Raw genomic sequence first — 14196 nt, forward strand, 5'->3', positions numbered from 1 at the left:
TATTTCCAACTGAAAAAATTATGTATTTACTTTGCTTCTTAAGAGTTTAAAGTTCAAATATCAGTGCTGTTGACCCCATAGTATTATGGAGAGAGGCTGTGTATTTTGAACAAAAAAACAGCCATCATTAGTCATTTCAGCAGCAGCCTGTTGGGGGTGCATCACAATTGAGACTCAACAGAGAGCTGTTTGCTTTACAGTAGGTGATAACATTGCTGTTACCATTACGATGTTTGGGCTGTGGGGACGGTTGTGATGAGATCACATAATGACATTGGGGGGGGTGTGATTTCCGCTGTGTCATGGGGTGGGTGCTGGCCCTTGTTGGGAATCCGATGGGAGGGCCCGGACTCTGCTCTTCCAGGTAGTTCCTGGGCCTGCTCTGTACTAGTGAAGTGTAAAAGCAAAGTGTTAGTCACTCAGTCCTGTCCAGCTCTTTGTGATCCCCTGGACTGTAGCGCGCCAGGCTCCTCCTCACTGAGTGACACCAGATGCCTGGGGCATACTGACCCTCCTCTGATCCAGAGGGATCACAGCACTTGTGACCCAGACCCTGTGCTGGGCAGGGCTTGTCAGCAATCCCCGCCTCCTGCAGTTACAGCCTGCTCTTCCATCGGCAGTTCTCTCATAAGGAGCACAGGGTCGGGTTGAGTGTGATGGAACTCTTGGGATGGAAAGCTGAGTCTTTCACTGGGACTCGAATCCTTGGAGATGAAGGGACCAGTTTTATATAATGTGAAGAGATCTGAAATGACCTCAAGCGCCGGTTCAGCCTGGCCCTCCCAGGACACACCCGCCTCCGCTCTGCTCGGTCGTCTCCTGGAGACCGGAGAGGCAGAGTACACCCCGGAATCCCCCCTCCCTTCCATCTTTTTCCCCAGGCTTTGTCTTCCTTCCATCTTTCTTGCTTCTTTTCCAGCCCCGTCAGCTGCTTTATTCTTCTCCTTCTCCCATGTGACTGCTTCGTTTGCTTTTCCTCCATCTGTCTTTGAACAGGAAAAACAAACTGTCACCTTTCTGCCTCCACAGCTTGACTTCCTGTCATCCTTTCATACTCGTTTGCCTCCCTTATGCACGTCTTTGTTCATTTGCTCAGCACATGTTTATCTGGGGCAGGCACAGCACGGGGCTCTGGGTGTTCAGTGGTAGATCCTTCCAACGTGGGGCGAACTATTACACAAGTTACTGGGTAGCTCCAACTTGGGTGAGAGCTACAAGGGCTGTTCACAGGTATTTGTGATTGGGAATGCTCACCTGTTTGAGGGTGTCGGGGAATTATCTCAGTCAAGGCTATTGCAAGACCTATCAAAGCAAAAGAAACAGCCTGAGTGAAGACTGTGAGCCAGGGAGAACCAGGAGAAGGTCAGAGAAACAAGGTCCTAAAGCGTGAGGGAGGGAGGGAGGAAGCGGTAGAAGAAGGCAGAGAGGCAGGCTAGCCATGTAAGAGTTCTCTGGACAGTACTGATCCCCACCCACCAACCTCAGGACCATGCAAGGCCCATAGCCTGAAACCTATGGGAATCTGAAGTAGTTGAACAGGAAAATTTTAGTTTTGTGGAAGCATGTAAACTCCAGTTTATTGTATTCAAGGCGTTTATACAGCATGCGACGACACAGGGGGATGAAGTTTTCTCTTTGTACAGTGCGTTCACTTGCCTGTGGTAGCTGCATAATATTTTGAGATTGTACCTGTTGATCACCCTGTTTCATAGATACGTAGAATGGAATCCATTATAAAGAACTGCCATCTGTCTTTTATCCTGGGACTTGTAGAAAGTCTAATGTACAAAGGAGCAAACCAAGTTTGAAGGCTGTACTGTTGTGTACACACACACACACTTTATTGGGCAGAAGGCAAAAAGAGTTCCTACGTGTTCCTTGCCCCCACGCATGTATAGACACCTCCATTAGCAACATCCCCCACCAGGGTAAATAATCAGTGAACCAACATTGACATATCATTATTACTCAGATTCCATAGTTTACATTAGATGTTGTACATGTAGGTGTTGACAAATGTATAATGGCACATATCCATCATTACAGTATCATACAGAGCGGTTTCACTGTCCCCCCAAATCCCCTGTGACTTCACCTATTCGTCTTCCCCTCCCCCAAACTCCAGCAACCGCTGATCTTTTCACTGTCGCCATTGTCTTGCTTTTCCCGGAATGTCATATAGTTGGAATCTTGCTGTGTAGCCTTTACAGGTTGGCTCCTTTCACCCAGTAATCTGCCTTTTATTTTAGCCAGGCCCATGTGACTGAGGTTCATTAGCCCCAGCAGTTGGTTGTTGGGTACTTAAGTCACACATGTGTCCCTGGAAGGAGAATTGTTAGATCAGTGGCATATAGTTTTTCTACCAAACAAAGCAAGGATTCAGTTAACTCAGCGTTCACTGAGAGCCAGTTGCTTGAGTAAAATGTCAGCTGAGGACCCCTGCTTCTGCCTGAGGGAGTTTTCAGATACATTTGTTCCTGAAGCTTGTGCTTCACGTTAGTATATGAACTCGCACACGTTTCTGAAGTGGTGATAACCAAGTGCATGTGTTTTATTTACAGCCGAAGATAGAAAAAGTGTTTTATCTGCCTTAGACAAAAGCTCTACACATAATGCATGCTCAGGTAATCCAGATTAAGGAAAACAACTCAATTTTAGTAATTTGACTCAAACTCCTTACAAAATGAAACTGACATAATTTTCTTTTCTTTCTTCTCCTCTAATGAACCTGTAGATGAACTTTTAGACATGAAACCTGAGGAAGGTGGTAAGATTTATGCATTTCTTTGGGGTTACAATTTTTTTAATATTATAAATACTGTGTTTACATGCAGGCAAATGCAGTTTTTATCTTTTGAATAGCTTTGCATTCCCAAGCAATTGTTTTTAGGTAACTGCCATTTGTCTTTATGAAGTGAAGTAAAGTTAAAGTTGCTCAGTTGTGTCTAATTCCTTGCAACCCCATGAAGAGTAGCCTGCCAGGCTCCTCTGTCCATGGGATTCTCCAGGCAAGAATACTGGAGTGGGTTGCCATTCCCTTCTCCAGGGGATCTTCCCAACCCAGGGGTCAAACCCAGGTCTCCTGCATTGGAGGGAGATTCCTTACCATCTGAGCCACGAGGGAAGCCCAAGTGACTTTAAATATCCTCATGCACAAAGACTACGTGCAGATCTGTCATCATCATTATAATGCTCAAACCAGTAAAGCTAAAAGGTGCTAGGTCAGAGATTGTAAGCGGGAGTAGAAAAAACATGGCTTTCAGAATCAGACAGACCTGACTTTTGAATGTGGTTCTCTTATAAATAATCTCTATGGCCTTAAGTAACTTGCTTCATCCTTAAACTCTTTTAGCCTCAGTTATTCTCGTTTGTAAACTGGAACCAGTAGCAACAGTCTTGCTGGGTTACTCTCAGGTTCGAAGATCAAGTATGCAAAGGGTCTTTCATGATCTCTGACACAGGGACACTGTCTAAATGGTAAGCAGTTGAGATGTAGGGCTAGAAATGTTGCCCTGCTGGGACTTCCCGACAGTCAGTGGTTAAGACTCTGAGCCTCCGCTGTAGGGGGCATGGGTTCAATCCCTGGTTGGGAACTAAGACCTCACATGCAGCACATGGCATGGCCAAAAATAAACAAATAAATAAATAGATTATAAATTATGAGTTTATGTAATTTTCAAAAAGAAAAAAATCTAATTATAAAAAAATAAAAAGAAATATTGCCAAGCTGATGAACAGTGCTTATCTTCACTGAACCTTAGTTAAATGCAAAGGGAAGTTTGCTGGCTAGGTCCTACATCCCAGTTCACCAGACCTAAAAGTCATTTACTGAGTAGCCCCTCACAGGAGATTCCAGAACTGTGGGTCTGGGTGAGAAATGCCTAGTTTTAAGTGATCCCAAGAAATTGAGTGTTTTCAGCTTGCTCATAACATTTGCTTTTTATCCTACCAAGAGTCTCCTCCTAGTGATTTACATGGGTCCAAAATATCCCTGAGATTGTAATCCGAATTCTAGAGTATCTCTTGCCCCAGGTGGTTGGCATACAGTCTGCCCTGGACTCACAGGTTTCTTTCAGGACTAGAAGTGGGCCAAGATATCCTGTTAGCCCCAGTTACCTAGGGCCGAGGATTTTCTCTCCCCAGTCTTTGCTTGATTTGGATTTAGTTCCCAGAGTGTGAGAGGAGAGAGTCTGGGAAACAGAGGACATTGGTTAAAGTTTCTTTTTTCAAAATTGGAAAGGCAACACAACTCTAGCATTAAGTTTCCAGGGCTTAAAAAAAAAAAAAAAAAAAGGTTCCAGGGCTAAGGAATATAAACTTCAGGGCAGAAACCTGCTTTCCTTATTAATTTTTCCCTCCACCATGCAATATTTCATGAAGGTCCATGTGTATCTTATCAGAATGTCTACTTACTTGTGAATGCTGAAATCACATAAGATTATGAAAGTAAAAAAGCAAGTAATAATGCAGATTGCCATTATATGGCCTATGTTTTCATAAAATCATTTCTCCCTTGGCTTAAGGATAGAATTTTGATGAAATAAAAAGTGTTTTCAAACAAATTAATTTTTGGAGGAGGAAATAGTTCAGTCTTACAAACTGAGATAAAGATAATAATGTAACAATAATAGGTACCTACTACCTAGTTTTAGCAAGTCTGAACAGTTAACGAATTATTCATACATAAGCTTCAACTTATTTTGATAGGAATATGATTTCTCTTATTCCCAACGTCTTGTTTATATAGCTTGTCCTTTGTTTTTATTATCTCCTTCTTAATTTCATTATTTTAATAAGCATAATTTTTGAGTAGGTGGTGTGTTCATATTAGTGCAAAAAACAAAACCATAATAAAAATGTATACAGGAAAAAAACAAACCTCTCAGCGACATAACTGCTGCCCACCCTCCTATCTGTTCCAACACTCCCTCCCCTCTTGCATCCCTCCAATGTTTCTTTCCACAAACACAAGCACATTTGAGCCCACAGTCTCATGTTTCCCCACTTCTTACCAAAAAAAATTCTTGCTTTTGGATTTTGATTTTTTTTTTTAACTTGGTCATAGTAGTACATGGCTAACCCAGTAGCCATGCATTTCTTCTCAGAATTTAGTCAGAAATGCTCCTTTCCAAGATACAGTCATGACCTTCTTCCATCCCATGGGCCAAGACTCATTGGAATAAGATTGCCATCTTTCTCCTTATTTAAAACAACTTCCACACCTCATTGGTTTATAGGTACATCTTTGTTTCATCAAATTCCAGCTCATAGGCTTTTTTTTTTTTTTTTTTTTTTGCGCACTCAATTTAATTCTGAAGATAAAGAGATGAACGTGCTCTTCCTCAAACTGTGTACTCATTCTCAGGCAGAAAAATGTATTTACAAATTTTCTTGGTTAAATACAGTTTGACGTAATTTCTCCTTTCTCCCTCCTTGAGTCACGAGCCATTCTTTCCCTCTATCTGCTTCTTCTACATCTGTAGCCCCTGGGGTAGCATCAGCTTAAAAATTAACACAGCCACAAGTATAAAAATATTCCCTCAGTGTACAAAGAACTTGAGGTGATGAAAGAAGAGAATGCTCTTAATTAGTTGACTTCCAAATATGTGCCCTTCGGAAAACAGCCAAAAGGACCAAATCCTGATTTAAAATGCTGGTTGTAGTATATAAGACACTAAACAATCAAGAGTTAAAAAGCGCTTAATCCAGGGAAGGCTGACTTTATAGGACTGGCGGTGGGGCTGTAAGCTCTAGCACCCTGCTGCGTGGGGGGCCCGTTCACTCTCAGTGGTGATTCTGTTCAACAAGTCAGTCCTGGTGCAGTGTTGTCAGAGAGCAGACCGCTTCTGACAACAGCAAGGACACAATTCTCCAGGAACCATGGCTCAGAAAATCACTCCGACTCAGTGTCATAGTGAAATGTGTTTCTCCTACTAAATAGATAATGAAATTAGAAGATGCTTGCTCCTTGAAAGAAAAGCTATGAGAAATCTAGACAGCATGTTAAAAAGCAGAGATAACAATTTGCCGACAAAGGTCCATTAGTCAAAGCTGTGGTTCTTTCAGTGGTCATGTATGGATGTGAGAGTTGGACCATAAAGAAGGCTGAGCACCAAAGAATTGATAGTTTCAAATTGTGGTACTGGAGAAGACTCTTGAGAGTCCCTTGGACTGCAAGGAGATCAAACTAGTCAATCCTGAAGGAAATCAACTCTGTGTATTCACTCTAAGGATTGATGCTGAGGCTGAAGCTCCAATACTTTGGCCACCTGATGGGAAGAGCTGACTCACTGGAAAAGACCCTGATGCTGGGAAAGATTGAGGGCAGGAGGAGAAGGGGACGACAGAGGATGAGGTGGTTGGATGGAATCACTGACCCAAAGGACATAAGTCTGAACAAACTCCAGGAGATAGTGAAGGACAGGAAAACCTGGCATGCTGCAGTTCGTGGGGTCACAAAGAGTCAGACACGAGTTAATGACTGAACATCAGCAAATAGATAATGTAATGGAAAACCAGTATTTGGTCAGTTTATACAAAGGTTTCAAGTGAAGAAGAAACTGAGTTACAGTTTGAAATACTGGGAAGTGGCTCTAAAATCACCTTGTGACCACATGTGACGATCCTTAGCCTCAAGTCATGGGTTATAACAGGTAGAAATCTTGTGTTCCTCAAAGTTGGGCCAAGAAAAATAACTCTCAGATACTGAACAGAAAGTGATGGCATAAAGCAGAAGAGAGTTCCATCCACTCAGCTCACCTAAGTCTCCTAACTTGGTTTCATCCAAAAGATCCCTCTCTCAGATGGGACTGGCTGAACGAATTTTAGAATTTTTAAACTGTTGATATTATAGTTAAAATGTTTGTCGTCAGCTGCTTCCTTGGTTTCTATACAGACTTGCGATTCTGAATTCTGGCCAAACTTCAGAAAGACTGAGACCCCCCACTCAGTAGCTCCCACAGGTCTGGATGAGGAGCTGTAGTCTGAATCAGTAACACATGTGTCTGTCCCTGCCCCAGGTCTTTCCCAGTCATTCAGAAGGGTCTCCTCTGTGCGTGTGTGTGTGCGCGCACCAGTCGTGTCCGACTCTTTTGTGACCCCATGTGCTGTAGCCCACGAGGCTTCTCTGATGTTCCAGCAAGACTACTAGAGTGGGTTGCCATCTCCTCCTTCAGGGGGTCTCCCTGACCCAGGAATCGAACCTGAGTCTCTTGTGTCTCCGGCATTGGCAGGCAAATTGTTTACCAGCTGAGCTTCCTGGGAAGCCCCTCCTATACTTACCCATGTATGTGTAGCTGTCTAGGGATCTGACTGCTTCCTCACAGCTATGTCTTTTCTCATAAACTTTCCCTTCTTCCTGTCTTCCTCAGTGTCCTAGGGAGAGCTGCTGGGTTGCTTCCTTTCATGAGCTAATGGTGCACTTTTAAAACCAAGTACTATTCTTACTTGATCACCTTATAGTCTGGAGTGTTCTGTGTAGATTTACCCATGCTCCAGGCATCAAGTTTTCTAGTAAGATTGCTTGCTTGTTAAATTCTAATTTTACAATGGAGGACCGGGCTTGGGGATCATGAAAAAGTATTTCTGAGTGTCTACTCAGGGTCTGCTTCCCTGGTGGCTCAGAGGTTAAAGCATTTTCCCTGCAAGGTGGGAGACCCAGGTTCAATCCCTGGGTCGGGAAGATCCCCTGGAGAAGGAAATGGCAACCCACTACAGTATTCTTGCCTGGAAAATCCCATGGACGGAGGAGCCTGGTAGGTTACAGTCCACGGGGTCGCAAAGAGTCGGACACGACTGAGCAACTTCACTCACTGACTTACTCAGTGTCTAGCATTGTTGGGTTTTTTTTTCACTTGTGGAGGAGGGATTTTTTTGTTTGGTGTGTATGTGTTTGTGGGTGTGCATGTCCCAGAGAGTGGGTGCAGTGGATTTTCCTACATCTGTTATTATTATCCATGTCTTTTTTCACCAGAAGGGAGATTTTAGAAGTATTCTTGAATTCTAAGCAAGTACAGTTTCTTCCCAGAGCCTTTTATAATGAAGACTATTTTTCTTGTTAGTTTTCTAAGGTGGTTTCCTACCCATCTTTGTCCCGTGCTGTCTTCTGGGTGATGTGAGGATAGTGTTGGTGTTTGGGGTTTTTCATGTGTGTTTCAAGCGTGAGGCTTTTACAATTAGTCATAGCTTTGAGAGCGGGGAGCCGGGAGCAGACCCGAGCGCCTTCCTGTTTCACACGCAGATGAAGGGAACTGCCGTGACATTTATCTGCTTGCTTTCCTGTGCTCTCATTTTGGGTCTGTGCACTCACGTTTCCATCTTCTGTGCTCCTAATTTCTGCTGAGGTCATGAAACTCGGTATGATTTCAGAAATGTCACCTGAGTGGGCAGTCACCCTTTTCCCACCTTAGTTTTCTGTCACCCACAGTCTGAACACTAGCACTTCCTCTGAATGTCAGTTTTCACTCATTGAAAACTCACGGGGTCAGAATCAGTGTTCCTAAGGAATGTTTTCGCAGAGACATAGGGTTTGATTTTCGAAGCCTCGGGCAGAGCAAGGCGAATATGATGAGAGGGTCTGTCATCTCGGCCGTTCTGTCATGATGCCTGCAGCCAAGAATTTTGCCTAGCAGCCAGTGGAGCTACATGACCTTAGGAACCCTACAGACTTTACGAACATTTAAATATTTGCTTATATATGGGGATCCTTAATAGGCTCTGAGGTGTGCAGCACTGAGAAAACATCTTGACCTGTGAGCCAGGGGTCCCCAGCCAGATAATCCATAACTAATAAATTATATGACCTTGAGGTCATCTAGCCTGGGTCTCTCTTTCCTCATCTATAAAATGAGTTTGAGGAGATGATTTATAAGATCCTTTCAGCTGAGTATGACGCATCCCTTTGGGCATTTCACTGGGAAAACAGCAGGTTCCTCAGTGGGAAGATGGGGAAGTGTGTGTGAAGAATGGCACACAGGAGAGGGTTGTTGAACCACAGACTTCCCTGAAGGCAATGTTGGTGAGCTGTGGAAAGGGCTACCTTAGAGCCTGACTGCAGAGGTCCTGAGCCCACAATAAGGAGCATCACTTCACTCAGCAATCAGAGGGGGCCATGGATGTTATTTGAGGAAGGGAGTAATAACCTCACAGCTGAATTAAGCAAAAGTATACAGCCAGAGGGACTTCCCAGGTGGCACTAGTGGTAAAGAACCTGCCTGTTAATGCAGGAGACACAAGAGACCCAGGTTCGATCCCTGGGTCAGGAAGATCCCCTGGAGGAGGGCATACACTCCAGTATTCTTGCCTGGAGAATCCCACGGACAGAGGAGCCTGGCGGGCTATGGTCCACAGGGTCTCAAAGAGTCAGACACGACTGCAGCAACTGAGCGTGCACACACACACACATACACATACAAAGGGAAAGTGTCTTTTATGGAACGCCAGCAGGCTCAGCAGTGGGCCAACCCCTAAGGGCTCCCAGGCTGGAATTGGTCATCAGAGTTTCAGGAAAGCATTTGGAATTGGAAACAGGGGTTTGAGACTGTTCCCAGGCGACACTAGAACCAAGAGAACACATAAGATCTTCTCTGCAGAGAATGTAGGGAAGAGAGAGGTGATGGCTTAGGAGGAAGTCTCGAGGGCAACCAGAGTAGGATGAGGCGGCTGGGAAAGTATAGTGAGGAAGACAGGAGGGCATCCAAGAGAGCCACTTCCTGGGGACCCCAGGAGACGACGGCATTTCCAGAGTGGGCAGTAGTGTAGAGTGCTGGAGAGACCCAAGCAGCCTCAGAATAGGGGCTTGGAACCTGCCGTGAGGGTCTCACTGCTAACCTTCAAGAGGGCCACTTCAGTGTAGAGCAGGGCCAGGAACTTGATTACGGATAGAGCCAGAAAGAGTGCTAACAAAGTTGCACAGGTGGCTGTAGAAGGAAGAAGAAATTTCAACAGTGACTTGACAGGAGGCGTGGGATAAAAAAGTGAAAGTGGAAGTGTGAGTCTTCTCAGTCATGTCCGACTCTTTGCAGTCCCATGGACTATAGCCCGCCAGGCTCCTCTGTCCATGGGGTTCTCCAGGCAAGAATACTGCAGTGGTTGCCATTTCCTTCTCCAGGGGGTCTTCCTGATCCAGGGATTGAACCCAGGTCTTCGGCATTGCAGGCAGATTCTTTGCCACCTGAGCCACCAGGGAGGTGTTGGAGGAGACTGCAGTAAGTGCAGTATCAAGTGAAGACTGACGCTGTTGGAGTGTGCACAGACTTGAGGCCAGGGAGAAGCCTTGGAAGATGAATGATTACAGATGCTAGAGTTGAATAATGCTGGGGGTGGAGCAGGCTTCCCCAAATGGGGAGAGCACAGTGGGGGCTAATGTCGCAAAGGAAGAGGGGTGTGTGAGGAGGCATAGAGTTGGAGGCCAAGCAGTGAGAGCTGGAGTATGTCACGTGTGCTGGCCTTTATGTTTGTAGTTGTATCTGTGATTGGGTTACTGGTAGGAAAATAAACATGGAGACTTGAGGAACTAGCAAGGGCATGAAGGAAGCTTGGAGGCATATCTGTGGATTTGGCACCTGTGATCTCCACCACCTTTGTTCATTCTTTAAGACAAAGGCAGATAGCCTTTGTGGCTCAGTGGTAAAGAATCCACCTGCAAGTACAGCAGATACAGGTTCGATTCCTGGTCCAGGAGGATCCCACATGCCGCAGAGCAACTTAGCCCATGCACCACAACTGCTGAGCCTGCACTCTAGAACCTGGGAGGCACAAGTTCTGAGCCCACGTGCCTAGAGTCTGTGGCTACAACAAGAAAAGCTACTACAGTAGAAGCCTGTGCATTGCAACTAGAGATTAGCTCCCGCTCGGCCCAGCTAGAGAAAAGCCCACGCGGCAGAGAAGACCAAGCCAAAAATAAATAAATAAAATCATTTTAAAAAGAGGCAAAGACAGGATGGGGCTCAGAAAGCCAGGATTGGTACTTGCTTGTCTGCAGGGGTGGAAGGTCTGACTCCAGCTGTAGCTCTCACCGGCTTCTTATCGTATCTAGCTATGTTCTCATTTTCTCACTGTTGAGTTGAATTATTTCCAGAGAAAATGATAGCATGATTCTTAAGAGCCGACTGACTAGGGTTATTTTTCAAGTCTTGACTTGTCCGGTTACAGACCTAAACCTGAACTTTCTATTGGTAATTATGTTTTTCTTACAAGTGATGTATAGTCATTTCAAGCATCTTAATTATCAGGGCAATAATTGGGAGGTTTCTCTGCTTTCTGGTTCAAGTCAGTGTCAGTTTCATTGCTTTCAGCTAACAAGTTTTCTTAAAAGAGAAAGTAGCCACAGTATGCTGCTGCTGCTGCTAAGTTGCTTTAGTCGTGTCCGACTCTGTGTGACCCCATAGATGGCAGCCCACCAGGCTCCCCCATCCCTGGGGTTCTCCAAGCAAGAACACTGGAGTGGGCTGCCATTTCCTTCTCCAGTGCATGAAAGTGAAAAGTGAAAGTGAATGTGCTCAGTCGTGTCCGACTCTTCACAACGCCATAGACGGCAGCCCACCAGGCTCCTCCGTCCATGAGATTTTCCAGGCAAGAGTACTGGAGTGGGGTGCCATTGCCTTCTCCAAAGAAGTCTTCTTAAAAGAGAGAATAGCCACAGTATAGCCTGCTGTAACTGCTAAATAACCAGGATACTAAGTAACAGGCCACATTCGGTGGTCTTGTGTGTGCATGTGCAGGTATGTGCATACTCAGTCATGTCTGGCTCTTTATGACCCCTTGGACCCTCCAGGCTCCTCTGTCCATGGGATTTCCCAGGCAAGAATGTTGGAGTGGGAGGCCATGCCCTTTTCCAGGGGATCTTCCCGACCCAGAGACTGAACCCTAGTCTCTCATGTCTCCAGCATTGGCAGCTGGGTTCTTTATCAGCTGAGCCACCAGGGAAGCCCCCTTTCAATTGAAGACCTCTATTCAAAACCAGTTCTGGACAACATCCTCCCCATGCATCCTTTTTTCATTTAGTCACTAAATTTGCTTTGGATAGGATAGATTATTAGTCAGGAATCATTTAGTTGGAAGTAACAAATTCTTCTTTGAACAGTTTAGCTTTAATATGAAAAGAAAATAGAAGAACGTATGGATATTGGTCCATGTAGCTGAGGATACACAGGGGTGGATTGACTTCAAGAAAGGCTGGATCTGTCTGGATTGGGAGTGAAGTTTGGGGGAGAATGGATACATGTATATGTACGGCTGAGTCCCTTCACTGTTTGCCTGAAACTGCTGCTGTTGCTGCTAAGTTGCTTCAGTCGTGTCCGACTCTGCGACCCCATAGACGGCAGCCCACCAGGCTCCTCCGTCCTGGGATTCTCCAGGCAAGAACACTGGAGTGGGTTGCCATTTCCTTCTCCATCTCCTGAAACTATCACATTGTTAATCAGCTATACCCCGGTACAAAATAAAAAGTTTTTAAGAAAGAGTGTTGTCAGGATTCTCTAACTCCTGAAGTTTCCATCCCTGTTTGGTTCCATCATCACTGAGAGCCTCAACTCTGCATCCCTAGAACTTAGAATCCCAAAGAAGAGAGCCTGTCTTCCTCCCAGCTTCCATATTCCAAACTCAGGGAAGCCCCTGGCTTGTGCCCACCCCTGAGCCAGTCACCATGGCCTGAGCAATGAAGAACTCTACTGAGCCTAGGTCACGGGTCCACCTGGGATGAAGTAGTGAGGCATCTTACGTGGTGTCTCACCAGGATGAGGAGGAGAAGGGGTCTCCCCAGAGAGAAAGTAAAGAGGGTGAGGAAAGGGATGCTAAGTTAGCAAAACCACAAAGGGCTATTCTAGATACCATCTCACACAACAGAAACAGTAAACACAAAGGTAGAGCTTTTCTAGTCTGTGGTGGTTGTTTTTTTTTTAATTTTTATTGGAGAATAGTTGCTTTACAATGTTGTGTTAGTTTCTGCTGTATAGCAAAGTAAAACAACTATGTGTATGTGTGTGTATATATATATATATATATATATATATATATATATATATCCCTCTTCATTGGATTTCCTTCCCCTTTAGGTCACAGGCTATAGTTATTTTCAAAGGGCTCTCCAAGTTTATTATTTGTTGTTGCTCATGCTGGTCATGATCTTCCCTGGATTGATATCTAGATGAAAGCAAGGGAGGCTGTAAAGTGACTTTGGGAGGAATACACACAATTCGGAGTGCTCCCTTAGAGTCATCTCTTCCTCTGGGGTCTAGACATCGCCTTGAATTAGTTCCAATAAAGGGGATTTGGTTCAACAATCATCTGGTTTCAGTCCGGCCAGAAAGGAAACCATGAGAAAAGGTTTGGGCAATTAGGTCCAACTGAAAGGAGGAAGTACTGAGCTCTGCGAAGTGAATGTGTGTAAAAAGGGTGATGCTGAGAAAGACCGAAGAGAGAAGTGGGAAGGGACGCTCAGATGAGTGTTGGCGGACACGCCCTGTCACAGCCAAGGCTCCTTCCTCCGCTTCCAGTGGCGAGGGCCTCATCTCTCCTGCCCGGCCCTTCCCACCTTGAGCAGGCCTGGGTGGCTCCTGAGTGCCCCCGTCACCACAGAACCGTCTCGGAAGCCGGCGTAATAAAATGCCATCTTCCTCATCTTCTCACCACCACACCCACAGGCCAGATATTGGTGCAAAACCTCTGTGATAACACAAACAGAAGAATGCTGAAATTAGACAGTTGTCCAAATATGGTGATCCTTCGCCTCTATTTTTAAACCACAGTGATATGAAAGTGCCTGTATATGTCCTCCCCCGCCGGCCGTGTATAGACAGTCTGCTCGGCACACTCCAGATCTCCCCAATGTTTCTATAAAGTGTGGTTGCAAATAGATCCAATAAAACCAACGGAGATAAGAGCTTTATTTAATTCACAAGTGAAGACTTTAAAAAAGTATCTCATATATTTGAGGAAAACCTCTTAATCTCACCGTGTCAGTATCAGCATTAAAATCTAGCTCAGAGAAAATATAAATCATGATTGTTCCTTCTCTTCATAACTTACAACAGAAATGTTTATAGTTTCCAAGTGGCAATTAGATATCACAACAAAGCCAGAGTTAATAAACCTATCAGTTCTTAGTTTTTAAACTATGTAGAAAACTCAACAAAAGGTTATAGGATTCATGATAATTAACGCCTCCGCTATACTTGTGCTCACCATTTAGTATTTTGT

At 44.8% G+C, this 14196-nt stretch overlaps 1 protein-coding gene across 7 annotated transcripts in view; it reads left to right on the forward strand.

Annotated features, from left to right (window-relative positions):
• The window catches only part of ICA1 (islet cell autoantigen 1), a 170125-nt gene that overhangs the window by 139011 nt on the left and 16918 nt on the right, over positions 1 to 14196 (forward strand). For 6 of the 7 annotated variants that reach the window (XM_005678969.3, XM_005678966.3, XM_018047373.1 and 3 more), the window contains exons 11-12: positions 2562 to 2624; positions 2735 to 2767. The exons of the other annotated variant lie outside the window; for it this stretch is intronic. In XM_005678969.3, coding sequence (XP_005679026.1) covers positions 2562 to 2624; positions 2735 to 2767 — 96 coding nt within the window. The remainder of the gene's footprint in view (positions 1 to 2561; positions 2625 to 2734; positions 2768 to 14196) is intronic. 7 annotated transcript variants of the gene reach the window in all.

This window comes from Capra hircus, chromosome 4 (assembly GCF_001704415.2).
Source record: "Capra hircus breed San Clemente chromosome 4, ASM170441v1, whole genome shotgun sequence".
Classification (NCBI taxonomy): domain Eukaryota; kingdom Metazoa; phylum Chordata; class Mammalia; order Artiodactyla; family Bovidae; genus Capra; species Capra hircus.